This window comes from Peromyscus californicus, unplaced genomic scaffold (assembly GCF_007827085.1).
Source record: "Peromyscus californicus insignis strain IS unplaced genomic scaffold, ASM782708v3 Scaffold_4__1_contigs__length_199733344, whole genome shotgun sequence".
NCBI lineage: Eukaryota > Metazoa > Chordata > Mammalia > Rodentia > Cricetidae > Peromyscus > Peromyscus californicus.
The window spans coordinates 99,870,804-99,886,151 of NW_026294562.1; the positions used below are offsets into that span (position 1 = coordinate 99,870,804).

The window sequence follows — 15,348 nt, forward strand, 5'->3', positions numbered from 1 at the left end:
GAGTGGTATAACTGGGTCTTATGGTAGATTGATTCCCAGAAACTGCCACAGATTCCCAAAGTTTGCACTTTGGAAATATACAAGTTTGCACTCCCACCAGCAATGGAGGAGTGTTCCCCTTGCTCCACATCCTCTCCAGCATGAGATGTCACTTGTGTTTTTCATCTTAGCCATTCTGACAGATGTAAAATGAAATCTCAGAGTCATTTTGATTTGCATTTCTCTGATGGCTAAGGATGTTGAACATCTACTTAAGTGTTTCTTGGCCATTTGAGATTCTTCTGTTGAGAAATCTCTGTTTAGATCTGTACCCCATTTTTAAAATGGATTGTGGCCAGGCAAGACTTCAAATGGAGGGAGTGGGAAACCAATCTATTCACATAACCTTCGACCTATAGTCTGTCCTGCCTATAAGATGTGCTGAAGTAAGAGTGGCCTTGAGATTGAGGGAGTGGCCAATGACTGGTCTAGCCTTAAACTCATGCCAGGAGAGTAAGCCCACTCCTGACCCTGCCTGGAGCATCACAGGCTGGATGGCCCAAAGACCTAGGATAGAACCAAACACAACTGGAAGAAAAATATGTCAATGCAATGATGCCTAACGATATTCTGCTATACCCATAGATTAGTCCCTAGCCCAATTGTCATCAGAGAGGCTTCATCCAGCAATGGAAACAGATGCAGACTCGGCCAAACATTAGACAAAGCTCAGGGAATCCTGCAGAGGATGAGGAGAAAGGAGTGTAGGAGCCAGAGGGGTCAAGGACACCACAAGAAAACACAGAATCAACTAACCTGGGCTCATAGGGGTTCACAGAGACTGAACCGACAACAAGGGAGCCTGTATGGGACTGACCTAGTCACTCTGTATGTGTGTTACAGTTGTGTAGCTTGGTCCTCTTGTGGGACTCCTAACAGTGGGAATAGGGGCTGTCTCTGACTCTTTTCCTGGCTTTTGGGACCTTACTCCTCATGCTGGGTCACCTTTCCTAGTCTTAATACAAGGGAAGGTGCTTAGCCTTACTGCAACTTGATATGCCATGTTTTGTGGCAGGGATGTAAAACAAATATTTTTCAAGAATTTTTTAACAACTGCTTATGATCAGGACTATTCTGCTTCGTCATTCAATATTGTTTCTAACTCTGAAACTAGTTTGTTGCAATGAGGAGCTACCTGGGAAGTATGGGAATGTCGAGTTAGTCAGGGAAACCAGAAGCGTTTATTAATAATTTTGTTAGTGTCTGAAACCTGGAGCCATGGCCGGCTGCATATCTTCCAGAGAAACGCGGATTCCAACGTGTAAATGTGCCACCATACACTCAAGTTGAGACGCATTCAAACCTGGCACAGCTCCCAGGCTGCTGAATGCCACAAGGGAAAGTGACAAGTTAACAGCCAATCAGGCCGCTCATGGTGCACACGTAGGGTGGACCAGGCCCGGGCCTATGGTTCGTCGATTCCGGTGCTGTGGGCGGGCCCTGGAGTTCTCGCGGAAGCCGCCGGGTGCTGCTCCTGCCTAGGCCGCCGCGCTCCCGCTGGGCTCCGCAGCTTCCGGCAGGTGAGCGCCCTGCCTGCCGCACCTGATGCTTCGGACTAGGCCGCTGGAGCTCGGCATCTCCATGGCGGGCTACCCTGCGCAGAGAGAAGGAGGCGGCAGCCGGGGATCTTTGGAAGACACAGGTCCTTGCACTCCTTAACCCAGCCCACTGCCCTGGGGACCTGCTTAGCGCCCAAAGGTCAGGAAGGCGCTGTCCGCCGCCCTTCCCCGACCCTCGGGTGCCCCTCAGCCCCAACTTCCCGGATATTGCCAGGCTCCGCCCCCTCCCTCTGCTCCCTAGGCACTATGGAAGCACCCTTGGGTGCATCATTTTGACATTGTAAAACGACTTGCCAGCTACCAAGTTCATGCTGGAGACCCACACTATCCGTAAAAATCGCATAAAGAAAATTAAGTTTACAGTTTTGTTTTGGGCCGTATCCATAGTGTCCTCGGCTGCAAGTTGAACATGCCTGAGCGGTTAATAATTTTAAAACTTGAACCAAGTAATTTATGTGTGATAAAAGCAAAGGTTCTGTTGGAGAAAGACATCTATTTATCCCCAGATCTCTGACGGCTTTCCCATGTTTATGTCTTTTTGAGGCCATGTGTAGAAATAGCATGCTGCCACCACTTTTCCTGGTTTATCATTTCTGTTTCTTTACCTCACTTTCCTACAGCCAATATCTTCCAAATTTTCAACTGCTACTTTTGGTTCTTCTGTTGCTCTTTGTGCTTTTGATATCAAAGCAGCGTGTGCCATGCACACACACACACACACACACACACACTGCCTTAGATAAAGATATTAACACTTCTACTATCAACTGGATCTCAACATTTACATTTAATTCTCGTGAATTTAACAAATATTGAGGCCCTGCTCTTGGCATCGAGAATACAGTGAACAAAACAGAAGATATCTCTGTAATTTAAATTTATCATGACATTAGGAATATCGTGAAAAAAAAACACAATATGCATAGTCAATCTCTAGTGTGAGAATTAAGGCAAACAAACTTGCAGTAATTGATGTCAACCGTAGGGTCATGGAAACAGTTCCAGTTAGAACAGCATGACCCAAAATAGGGTAAAATGAACAGACATGGGTCCAGGATCCCTCCAGTTGAGCTCATAGAGGGCTTTCGATGAACCACAGTAGGCCTTTGAGTTTGGTATCTGCAGAACTGGATCTTAGGGTCTGGATCTCATGGTTTGGTGGTGACAGTGGAAACAGAAGAACAGGAAGCAAGGAAGGGGTGAGAAGGAATGACCTGCTGATGGCTGCATCAAGTCCTGCAGACTTTCTGTCCTGGTGCCTCCAAAATGCCCTTCTGCATGACTAAACACAGTGATTCTCTCTGCCTTTGAATTTGTCTTATACCCTGAAGCTGGGGAAGATAGGTGGTTTTCTCAAAGTAGAATAATAGAAACCTGGTACAAGCACCTGCAAAATGAGAAAAATGGTTTCTGTCATGGATTGTGAAATAAACCAACATTATCCATGTAAAGTGCACAGAGCCATGCCTGGCACATACTAGATACTCAAGAGTGTTTCCTAGGAACTGGAGAGGTGGATCAGTAGTTAAGGGCACTGACTGCTCTTCCAGAGATCCTGAGTTCAATTCCCAGCAACCACATGGTAGCTCACAACCATCTGTAATGAGATCTGGTGCCTTCTTCTGGCCTGTAGGGATACATGCAGGCAGAACACTGTATACATAATAAATAAATATATATATATTTTTTAAAAAGTGTTTCCTATTAGTTTGCTTTATTTTCAGTTACCTAATAAACTATAAACGCATTTAGGGTTTAGGAACTATTCCCTAACCCTGATGTAATCATTTGGCAGACATGTATTCAGCAGTTATTTGCCTGGTAGGCACTATTTAGGTCCTGAAGATGCAGCAGTATTTAAAGTCAATATGATTCTTCCCTTACATAGCCTATCTAGTAGCACAAACTTATAAGGTAAGTTAATAAATATTACCAAGAATGCCAAGAAGCCTGCCACTGGCCATTCAAGCTCACACATGTGGCCTGGGCAATAATCACCCATATACATCAATATATCCTTAAGTGATCCTTGCTTTCTCTTCCAAGGGATGTGATCTCCCCTCTGCTTTCTCACGTGCAGCACTACGTGCTGAGGAGAGTGTCTTGTTACCTTGGTCAGCCATGGAAATGTGATGCAGGAGAGGCAGACAGTGATTTACAGGACACAGTGAAAGAACTGCTATTACACTTTCACTTTACACATCAGTGTGCAACGTAAGAAAAACTGAGCAGCTAGACAATGAGCATCTGGCATTTGTGGTTTTGCACCTTGAAGACTATAACTGTACACCAAAGGTATCACAGGGGAAGGCTGACAGTATTTTGTGGCCTTTTTCTGAATGTTGGAACATCACATCTTGTATTAACTTGCCCTAGTCCAAGAGAGAATATGTTGATTTCCGTAGCATGATTAGAATGGGAACAGTAGGGTATAATAAACTCAGGAGAATCAGAATTGAACAAATAAAGATTTCTCCAAATCCACTCTCTTAGCCATTCCTACCCTACTTGCGCCTTCTGTGGTGTGGACAATGTTGCCCAATAATAGCTTCAGTGGACGCCAGTGCCTATTATACATGGCCAATGAAGGTTCTAAAATAAGTGTATTCTTATCAATCACTGATTTTGATGTGGGGGGAGAACTTACTGTTGCTACTTTTTCCTCTTGATTTCTCTTATTTTTCTTTTGTTCTTTGCAGTCTTTATTCATGTTCTGAGACTGTTGTTAGATGGAACCATGGATCCTGCAGCGTTAATGGAAGCCATTGTGGAAGAAATGAACTGTCCTATCTGTATGACCTTCCTCAGGGAGCCTGTGAGCATCAACTGTGGCCACACTTTCTGCCACAGCTGTCTCTCTGGACTCTGGAAGCTCTCAGGAGAATCCCAAGACTTGGGCTACACCTGTCCACTTTGTCGAGCTCCTGCACAGCCAAGGAAACTACGTCCCAATTGGCAGCTGGCCAGTGTTGTAGATAAGGTCCGTCTGCTAGGCTTCTGTATGGAAATGGGACTACAGACTGATGTGTGTAATCTCCACAAGGAACAGCTGACGGTGTTCTGCAAAGAGGATGATGTGGTAACCTGCAAGGCCTGTCACCAGTCCCCAGAACACGAAGCCCACACTGTTGTGCCCATAAAGGATGTTGCCTGGGAATATAAGGTAGGCAATAGAACCTGGCCATGCCAGCCTTTCCTCTACCTCTCATCTGGCCATCTCTGTATCAGAAGTCTGTCTTTGAGAGCTGAGCTCCTTCACCCCTGATAGCTATAGATCTTTGCATCTAATATTCTGAACTACATCCTTTCCTTTATTCATAACCACCTTTGATTTCCTTCTCTCCCATTTCTTCTGCATCCCATCTCAAACCTTAACATGGGGATGCCTAACCAGAGGATAAGTTTAGTGTTGAGAACTTGAAGCAGACCCTTGATTTCCACTGGAGTTCTACATGGCTTGAATGAGTTTACATATGATGACTGTTATTTATTAGTCAAGCATCTGCTAACTTCCCCCTACTAGGGCCACATATTGTTACTTGACATTAGCTGAATCATTTTAACCTCTTCATTTCATAAACACAACTCAGACTTAGTAATTTTGGGTCCCGATACATTATTTTGGAGCTGGGAAGGACCAAAACTGAGCCACTTAGGATTGATTTTCCAATTGCCAGGCATGCTTTGTACTAATCATATATTTATTAATATTCACAGTATCCATATTATCAGGTCTTTTCTGACTTTAGGATAAATTAGTTAAAGAGAGATAAAAGGCTGGAATAGAGAGCTTGTTCTTTGGCTAGGGCTCTGTTTCCCACACTTTGGGATAAGCCAGCTCTGTCTCACGCACTGCTTCTTTGTCAACCATTGTGACTGGCTTCCAGGCCCCACCTTGCTCTTTTCTCAGATGTGCATGAGTGATCTTGTTCTGCCTTAATTCTCTTTCTTCAAGTTATGATTAAAATGTAAGAATATATGGCAGACCCTCTGAATAAGCATTTTTCTCTACAGGACAGATATCTAAAACATTAAAGATGTGTATATTTCATTTTGTTTTGAAAGTTTTAGAACAATGAGGGAATGTTAACGTAGAGGTTAAGATCTTGGATAATTCCCAGCCCTGTATTTACTAGCTGGGTGACTTTGGATGGGTCACTTTCCGAGCCTCAGTTCTCTTATCTATAAAGTGGTGATGACACTACATCTGGGGAATGTATTTGTACTAGTTATTTTTCTTGCTGCTGTCATCAAACACCTGACGAGAAGCCATGTAATGAGAAACGGTTTGTTTTGGCTCACAGTTCAAAGGGATCCAGGGCATCGTGCTGGGAAAATCACAGTGACAAGAGCAATAGGCAACTGGTCCCATGACATCTGTAGTTAGGAAGAATGAACAGGAAGTGAGACCAGGCCATAAACCTCCAGGCCTGCCCCACAGTGATCTACTTTCTCCATCCAAGCTCTACCTCCTAAAGTTTCCTACGACCTTCCCAAACCCATCACCAGCTGAGGATCAGGTCTTCTCACACATGACCTATGGAGGACATTTCCCATTCAAACCGCAGCAGTGTTAGTGCATGTGCAGTGCTTGAACCGTGTCTGGTACTTTATAATTCTTTAACAAAAAGGTTACTCTTATCGGAATAAAAGGAAATAGCTAAATACTTCTAGCTTTCCTGTAAGAATCTTTTGCATCACTTTCCTAGGAAAGTGTCTAACCTTTATTGAGTAACTGAACTACCCAAGGAGCTTCCTAAATTCCAGTTCTCATTTGATAAGTATAGGGTAAGACTCAAGATTCTGCCATGCTGATGCTCCTGGCTTTGGAGCACACTTTCAGCAGCAAGGTTCTGGGAAGTAATAGGGAAGAAAATTAATGAGAATAAAATTAGTCATGGGTAGGAAAGTCCAAAGTCTTCGTGTCCTAGGAAGTCTAGCTATAGACCTTTACAGACATTTGTGAAATATGGGAGTTAAAATGATTCTCAACCCAAAGAGCTTCCCTGGGTGCCACGTGGGCAGTCTGTGCCCTCTGTGGCATTCAGTTTTCTCTTAGCATTTATACCAACCTGTTGCCTGAGGAACATTGATCACACTCATGAGCTTCCTGTGTCTTGCAGTGGAAACTCCAAGAAGCTCTGGAACTTCTGAGGAAAGAACAGGAAGAAGCCTGGAAGCTGGAAGTCAGCGAGAAGGAGCGAGCTGCCAACTGGAAGGCAGGTTGCACTTGAGAAAGGGGCTCACGTTGTCCTTCTCTTCCAGAGCTGACAGTGAAGGCTGCCTCATATCTGTGAGGCAGAGCCTTCAGCTTTCCCTTTACTTAAGGCCACATAACTTTTCAGGTCCAGCTTATAGGTTGTGAGGTAGCAGTCGCCTCTTATCTCACATCTTCATGTATGAGGAAGGAACAGTGCTGCGCACCTGAGCTGGTGGGAGTGTGGCTTATAGAGTGGCAGTCCAGCACAGTTTCTGTTTCACTTTGCCTAGCAACAGCATAGCTGCTAAGACTTCGGTTACCTAAATATTAGAAAACCACCTCTGAAAAGTATATCTGAAGCCAAGAGGCGTGAAACTCTCAGAACTTTTGATCAGGAGACAGTAACATCAAAGTGGCCTAAAATGGTACAATAAGCTTAAAAACATCAACAAGAAGAAAAACTACCAGGATGGTGGTGCATGCCTATAAACCAGCCCTTGAGAGGCAAAGGCAGAGAATTGCTACAACTTTAAGTCCTACTTGGTCTACATAGTGAATAAGAGTCCAGTGGGGCTATAAACTGGAACCCTGTCTCAAGCAAAAAGAAAGGTAGTACCCTAGATCCTACTGGGGCTGATCGAGTAGAACAGATTAAATGTCACTCATCCAGAAATGTGAAATCCAAAATGCTCCAAAATCCAAAAATGTCTTATAACCAACATGGTACCAAAAACAGAAGAAAGTTCCACCTAATGATAGGTCACACTCAGAATGCAAGCACAGTAAAATTATTTTATAAAATTACCTTCAGGTTATATGTACAAGATATATGGGAAGCATAAGTGAAATTCATGTTCAGACTTGGATCTCACTGCCAAAATCTCTTTATATACATATAATCTCAAGTCTGGGAAAATTCCAAGTCTGAAATACTCTGTTCCTACTCATTATATGTAAGAAAATACTCTACCTGTAAAAAGGACCAGAAACTATGCCCTGAGGCTGTGGGGAGTCAGGAAGATAGGAAGACTAGATCCTTTGTCTTTGCCTCCATAGCACCCAGTAAATGGTCATACCAAAGCATTTCCACAGTGTGTGTTCCCACATGTCAGTGTCCTCCATCCCACATGACCCTTACACTGAAAGGATCAGTGCTAATTCCAATCTTGACTCCACAGACACAGATGGAAGCACGGAAGCAGAACATCCTAGGGGAGTTTGAAAAATATCGGCAATTATTGAAGGAAAAGGAGCTGCCGTGTCAGCAGGTGGAAGAGGAGGCGGCTGCAGCTCAGGCTAGCCTAGAGCAGGAGCAGAGAGAGACAGCCAACAAACTGGAGTTGAGGCACGGCAAGATCATCCAGCAGAGCCAGGCCCTGTGCAGGATGATTGTGGAGCTGGAAGAGAGATCCCAGAGACCTGTGCGCTGGATGCTGCAGGTGAGTAGCATCCTTTCCTGGCACACCTGAATGAGAACTGAAGATAGTTGGGGACCCCAGGGCAAAGTGTTCACTGGGTCTTCATGGAGCCTGTCATCATACTGCCCACCAGCTGAGGCTCCTGTAGCCTTCAGCTGATGCCTGCTGTCCCCTTCCTCATCACAGGGTAGATGACCTGACCCTTCATATCTCATAGGACAGAGCATCCACCCAGCAAGGAGTAGAGGGACACCAGGTACTTATTCTGATAGCTTGACAGCATTCCAGTCCCTTCCATCCTGGCCCTCTCAAGATGGACCCCAAAGCTGTTCATTCAGCCAGGCCACGTCTGCTCTGTTGCCCTCCCATAAGCTTCTCCACAGCCTCAAAGTCCATGTCTCCCTTTCAGAAAGCCCCTCTTGGCTTTTGTGTCTGTCTGTCTAGTCTCTCTGAGGCACAGCACACTCATGTGCTGTATTTTTTTCTCCTTCTAGGGTGTTCAGGAAGCCTTAAATAGGTATGTTCCCATCCTCAGAGCCTCCGTGACACTCTACAGGGGACAGAGAGGCCTGGCCAGAGCCAACATTAGATGGAGTACAGACTGAGTACCGATAGAAAGCGGACACTGACTCCCATCTTACATTATATTGGCTAAAGAAGATTTGTTGACCTCTCCTTTTTTGCCCTTAATCAAATTCATTTCAGGTATTACCAATAAGAATTTAAGAAAAACTGAAGTATGTTATTTCATGTAACTAGTCCAAGAAGATGGCACATGAGGCTTTCGGCACAGGGCATCAGCCATTCTCCTGGCAGCCCATCTCCTCCTCTTCCTCTATCCTAACCCTTAACCTTCCCCACAACAGGAAGTTGTGAGCATTAACTCTCTGTCACAAACAGTCTACAGCTCAACAAGCCAGCATCCCACTTCTGCCCTGCTGAGCAGGGGACTCTGACTGACTGGCTCTGGCCAAGCCACTCTTCCCTGAACTAAGGTAAGGAGGCTTCGGGGACAGAGCTAAGACTCCTGGGTCCAAAACACACCCTCTTCTGCAGGAACAAATCTTGGAGCCTGGAGCAGCCAGAACCAATCTCCTTGGAGCTGAAGACAGACTGTCGTGTGCTGGGACTAAGAGAGATCTTGAAGACATATGCAGGTATTCGATGCTTGGGGATTGGGATGGGCAGTGGGAGGGACTCCACCCATAGAGATAAAATGGCTCAGTGTTGTCTGCATGTCTCATCTAGCCCGCCCCACCCATCGCTGAGAGCTCTGTCTTCATCAGAGTACCTACACTCTTCCCACACTCCCCCCTTGTTTGGCATCAATGTTACCACCAGGATCTTTTTTTCCTAGTCGATGTGCGCCTCGATCCAGACACAGCTTACTCCCGCCTTGTCGTGTCCAAGGACAGAAAAAGTGTGCACTATGGAGACACCGAGCAGAACCTGCCTGACAATCCTGAGAGATTTTACCGCTATAACATTGTCTTGGGCAGCCAGTGCATCTCCTCGGGCCGGCACTATTGGGAGGTAGAGGTTGGAGATAGGTCTGAGTGGGGCCTGGGAGTGTGTATGGAAAATGTAGACCGGAAGGAGGTGGTCTACCTGTCCCCTGACTATGGCTTCTGGGTGATAAGGCTGAGGAAGGGAACAGAGTACCGGGCAGGCACCAATGAGTACCCCCTCTTGCCCTTGTCAGTCCCTCCGCACCGGGTAGGAATCTTCCTGGATTATGAGGCCCATGAGATCTCCTTCTACAATGTGACTGATGGCGGCTCTCACATTTTTACTTTCCCCCATTGTCCCTTCCCCGGCCGCCTCCTGCCCTATTTTAGTCCGTGCTACAGTATTACCACCAACACCACCCCCCTCACCATTTGTTCCCTGGTTAGGGAAGACTAGGAGAGCCACCATCCTAGCCTAATGTTGGAATTTGGCCTGGGACACAGGGCTACTGGAGGATGCTTCCATTGATAAGCATACCCCTGAAACCAGCTTAGAACCTAAGGGCCCCTCTGCCTGACCTCATGGTATCTTGCTGTTAGACCAAACTGTCGGTACCTCTCACAGAAAAGCGGTCCCGGTCAGATAAGCGTCGTGACCCATGATGGAAACATGACAAGGATGGTGGACTTTGTCCATTCTGGAGATCACAACCCTCCTCACTTTCTCCCTAACTGTGTGCCAATGATGAAATGATTGCAGACTCCAGAGAAGAGTTTAAATGAGGTTTTCTAATGAGACAAAGTAATAATGTGCATGTCCAGAGCTGCTAGTCCTGGTGAAAGGGTGTTTCACATGAGGCTTGCTGCTACCAAACCAACCCTAAGCCCCAAACTAGAGAAGCACACAGTATCCCCACTTTAGCACCTCCCTGAACTTGAGGGCAGGCAGATCTGTGTCCTGGGCCTGTCTTTTCTCTAAGGGTCAGGATCAGAAAAGTTGGGGGCCTCGGTGTTTAGTTTTACTTTGGATGAGGAAACTGAAACAGCCTTAAATTGTTTCCTACAGAGATTTGAGAGGTGAGATTTTAAAGGTTGTAAATGATTTTCATATTCAAATGAAACAAAGTCAACAAACACCTCACAGATCACAAGTCCGAGTGATTCTTTACATTCGGGTCTGAACCATGTGTTTGAGAGGATTTGGGTGTCCTCTTTGGAAAGGTGACTCTAATCTGGTTTAAAATAGCATATCCTACCTCACCAGTTCATTGTAAAGTCACAAAATCCATCCCATACTTGTGTTCTCTGTAGAGAGGGGAGGGCAAACAATAGATTCTGCATGTGGCAACCATCCCCCTTTGCCCCAGGCAGCCGGAACCTTCATATCAGCACCTTTGTTCCTTAGGGCCCCTCCCAGCAGTCTAGAGCCCTTTAAACAAAAAAATGGCCATGTCACAAGGTGTCACAAGGGCACACTGACATGTGGCCACAGAGGTATATCGTATATCTGGTTACATGTGTTTGTCTCTGGGTTAGAGTGAGGTCTGTGACCCCAAAATCAAAAACAAGATATTAGCAGGGAAGAAGAAATAAAGTCAACAGGAAGGAAGGAAAGCCCATCCAGCAGCTAGCTGGTGTTAAATTAGCATCTTCTGATGCCATCAGGGGAGTCTACATGGTTCTTGTAACTGTATAACATTCTCTTTGAAGGTGTAGGGGAAAGAAATGTGGGGAGAGAATCCCACTAAACAAAAGCCAACCTAGTCAGATGAAAGGAATAATGAACGGGAATTAAGATTGTACACAGAACTATTGCTGTAGAGTGGCTGTTACGTCATGGAGAGTTGTACAAAAGTAGCCCACGAGTGACAAAATTGGGATGTGGGAGAATTGTTGGCTCTGTCTATGGAAGGGACCAATTGTACCGCCTCCATGTTTCCAGGTTTGTAAGCTATTGCACATACAAGTTAAATGGAATTATTGAACATATCAGACTATTGCAGTCATCCCATATCCATAACAATTTTCTCACCAAAAATTGAAATTTTATGCAAGCATGGTCTTTACAACTTCATCTTGGACTCTGCACTGACAAGTGAAACAGTCTTGCTCCATACATCTTTAAAACATGTGCACTTGTCTAGGGAACTAAATGTAAAAAGTTCTATGTTCACAAACCTTTTCTAAAGCCACACATCATCAACATCTGCATTCGCTCCCGGATCTGCTTGGTCCTAATACCATAAATGACAGGGTTTAGGGTGGGTGGGATGATGAGGTACAAGTCAGCTAACAACACTTGGGTGTGCAGGGGAACTACATCCTGCCACAACCAGGTTATATATATGGATGCCATCCCGGGGAGATAGAAAAGACACATCACTCCCACATGAGAGCCACATGTGCTTAATGCCTTCCGCTGTGCGTTCTTTGAGGACAGGCTAAATACTGCCCTAAGAATCAAAGTATAGGAGGCAGCAATGAAGGCCGTATCAGATCCCACAATGATAGAGGAACAAATCAAGCTGTACAAACTGGTGGGCGTGGGGTCTGCACATACTAACTTGGCCACAGCCATGTGTTCACAGTAGGAATGTGGAACTACATTGGAGCCACAGAAAGGCAAATGACTCAACATCCAGCTCAGTGGAGTCATGGAAATGACAGCTCTGCTGATGATAGTCACACATAACCCCAGCATCAATTTAGGTCTGAGGATTCTTCTGTAGTGTAGGGGCTTGCAGATGGCCACATAGCGATCAAAAGCCATGGCCAGGAGCAGCCCTGTCTCCACAGCTGTGGCTGCATGGACAAAGTACATCTGAGTGAAACAGGCATTAAAGCTGATGGAGCTGTCTCCTGAGCTGAAGATGCTCACCATCTTAGGTACCACAGAAGAAGCCATGACAATGTCCACAGCAGCCAGAACACAGAGAAAGAAGTACATGGGCTCTTGTAGAGTGGAATCCATGCAGATGACAGTAATGATGAGGCTGTTTCCTAAGAGGGCTATGCTGTACATGGTACTCAATGAGATGGCCAGCCCAAGATAGGAAGACTGCAAACCTGGAATGCCCACAAGGAAGAAGGTGGCAGGGGCTTCCACTGTGTAGTTGTAGGATGGTCTTGACATCATAGGTGAGATGGGTTTTCTATTACAGTGTAGAGTGGTGAGAGAAGAGGGTGGAATGCCATCGGATGTGTTCCTGTCTGTGGTGTAGACAAATCAAAGTGTCAGGGCCGTGTTTTACAAATCAGAAAACATAAATGAAGCTATCTTGCTCTGTTTCCCATGCTTGTGAAGGTTCTCTGTGTTAACAGAGTCTACTCATTGTTCAGAATAACCTGTTGCTTGTCCTCCTTTAGGAAGTCTGTGCCCTCTCTCCTCTCACACTGCAGAAAGAGGTGAAGTTAGAATCCTTTCTGTTTCTCATGGAATCTCTTGGGATGACCTAGAAAAGATAGGACCTGGTAGTCCTAATGCTCTACCTAGGTCTTCCTTGTATTTTCTAGTGGGTGATTCTTGTTCAAGTGGTATCACTGTCAGATGTTGGTTGATCTTCAGGGGAAAACACAGAGTTTTTCTTAGAATATAAAACAAAGCTCTATGTACTTCTTTTGCCCTGCTGCAGATGTGGTGTTGACCCTACATCACCATGAAGCAGGAAAGCAAAGGAACTAATTATATTGCTACTTGAGTCAAACCCCCACAACTAAAAACATCATTGTATCACTTACTACCTGTTTTTGCCTTGGTCCGATCATATAACCTTTCCATGCTTTAATTTGATCACTGGTGTTTTAGAATTTAAATGGAAGACAAACATACTTCGTTTTAAAAACAAAAATCAGCAAATTTTAAAACAAGCCTGAGTTTCTCTGCTTAACCTTTTAACTCCAGATCTCTCTAAGAACATACATAAGTGAGTACATACAACAGAGACTAAAATTAAAAATAACTAAATCCACTTGGTGATAGTGGCACATGCCTTTAATCTCAGCAATCGGGAGCCAGAGGCAAGTGGATCTCTGAGTTTGAAGCTAGCCTGGTCTACAGAGAGAGTTTCAAGACATCCAGAGTTACACGGAGAAACCCTGTCCTGGGAGGGGGGTGACTAAATCCACCAACACAACACCCATTCTCTCAAGGATTGCAATTGTCCTACCGTGATCAGCCGCTGAGGTTTTCCCTTAGAGCTGGTATAAATGCCAAGGTAATTTTAAAATGCAATAAGGAGCTCACTCTCTGTTCTTTTATAAAGTAGTTTCAAAACTAAGACTTTTGTCTGTTCATTTAATATTTTTCTGTTATTATCAGTTCTATAAAAAAAAATCTTTCTTACACTATGTACAACTCTACCGCTAATTATAAAGCCTAAGAGTGTGTATATGGCTCTGATGTCATACAAAATACTGATACTAAAGTGACTTGGATTAGAGATAGGAATGGATGTGGCAAGCATGCTTTATGTAGGCTACATTCCTGCCTCAACACATTTTCTGGCTGCTCCCAGATCATTCCTCTCTCGAGGGACATGCACAGGTAGTTTGACCTAAGAAATTAACTCAAGACTCTTAACTATGGAGTAGACCACATTAAGTCCCCCCACTCTCTTTCCTTATGCCCACAGAGCCTTAACATTGTATCTTCTGAGGCCTTAGCCTGGGGTGGCCATTTCACTAAAACAGGTGTTGACTTAACAATATTCAGGCATAGCCCAAGAAGAGTTTCTTACGTTTCCATGCAGCCTTCAATGAAAAGTGCTTATTTGCCAATTCTCAAGACTACTTAGTTTGATTACCTACCAAGTCCTGTAACCCCCTATTAATAAAGGGTTTGCAGCCTAAAAACTTGTCTCATTCTTATCCTGACTCTACTTACCTCTCAATTCTCTCTCCTGAATGAATGGATAGATCAGAATGGTGGAAGTCTGTTAGAGTCCCATGTGCTAGATAAAAAAGACATTTTCTATGTTACTCAAACATAAGACAAGCATTTACCTGACTCTCCATCCTCACCACATGGTGCCCACTTGACTCCTGGAGAGTCACTGACTTCACACTGGTGCAGAATCTTCAAGAGTTTTCTAAAGAACCAGGTTTCTGGGACTTGATGGGCCCATAGGGTCTTTTTGAAACAAACCATCAGAGGAAAGCCTTAAGAATGATAAAGATGTTATATACTATGTCTGACTGAACTGAATAACAGGTTCCTTGTCACTGTCAAATAAAATCCGTGGTGTATATAATCATAGTATATGTCTAACATCATGGGGCAGATGATATCAGCACAAAGAAGAGTTTCAAAGCAAAATTGAGAAGAGTGAAAAGCAAGCCTGGGTATCCCTACCACCACAGTCTCCATTTAGGGTGCTTCAGATTTGGAGCTGAGCTTTGGTGCCTAGAGACTTGAAGAAAACTGAAGGATCCAGAATGCCTGCACCCATTCACCTCTGACCCAGAAACTGCTCTATATAAACTCACCTTTCATCTGAGGGTGTCCTCACTTTATGCCCTTCTCTACCTTCCTGTCCCCAGATGCTCACAGTGGTTTGGAGTTAGTGGTAGTCTTCATTTCTTTAAAACTGTTTTTACTTCATTTTATTTGCTTTCCTTCTTGATTGGTGTTGTTAGAGGGTGTGTGTGTGTGTGTGTGTGTGTGTGTGTGTGTGTGTGTGTGGTGT

The 15,348-nt window shown here is 44.7% G+C and overlaps 2 protein-coding genes across 5 annotated transcripts; one reads left to right on the plus strand and one right to left on the minus strand.

Annotated features, from left to right (window-relative positions):
• Positions 1-1,478: 1,478 nt before the first annotated feature.
• Trim68 (tripartite motif containing 68) lies at positions 1,479-10,807 on the plus strand. Of its 4 annotated transcripts, none has more exons than XM_052711756.1 (7): positions 1,479-1,559; positions 4,298-4,761; positions 6,722-6,817; positions 7,977-8,237; positions 8,711-8,733; positions 9,273-9,373; positions 9,574-10,807. In XM_052711756.1, the coding sequence occupies exons 2-7, from the start codon at positions 4,336-4,338 to the stop codon at positions 10,119-10,121; spliced, it is 1,455 nt and encodes a 484-aa protein (XP_052567716.1). In that variant the 5' UTR covers positions 1,479-1,559; positions 4,298-4,335; the 3' UTR covers positions 10,122-10,807. The 4 variants fall into 4 exon arrangements, with proteins under 4 accessions (XP_052567716.1, XP_052567713.1, XP_052567717.1 ...); XM_052711753.1 differs by having other exon boundaries at positions 1,486-1,681; XM_052711755.1 differs by having other exon boundaries at positions 1,557-1,737.
• A 113-nt stretch (positions 10,808-10,920) lies between these two features.
• Positions 10,921-14,495, minus strand: LOC128093888 (olfactory receptor 52I2-like). The gene has a single exon (XM_052711759.1). It carries the CDS (start codon positions 12,798-12,800, stop codon positions 11,835-11,837), a length of 966 nt encoding a protein of 321 aa, XP_052567719.1. The 5' UTR covers positions 12,801-14,495; the 3' UTR covers positions 10,921-11,834.
• Between the last annotated feature and the right edge of the window lie 853 nt (positions 14,496-15,348).

Coding starts and splice junctions, on each gene's coding strand:
- Trim68 (XM_052711753.1), top strand. CDS start 1,585: ATGCTTCGGACTAGGCCGCTGGAGCTCGGCATCTCCATGGCGGGCTAC. Junction 1,682..4,297: donor GGGATCTTTGGAAGACACAG/GTCCTTGCACTC, acceptor TGTTCTTTGCAG/TCTTTATTCATGTTCTGAGA. Junction 8,734..9,272: donor GTTCAGGAAGCCTTAAATAG/GTATGTTCCCAT, acceptor CCTCTTCTGCAG/GAACAAATCTTGGAGCCTGG.
- LOC128093888 (XM_052711759.1), bottom strand. CDS start 12,800: ATGATGTCAAGACCATCCTACAACTACACAGTGGAAGCCCCTGCCACC.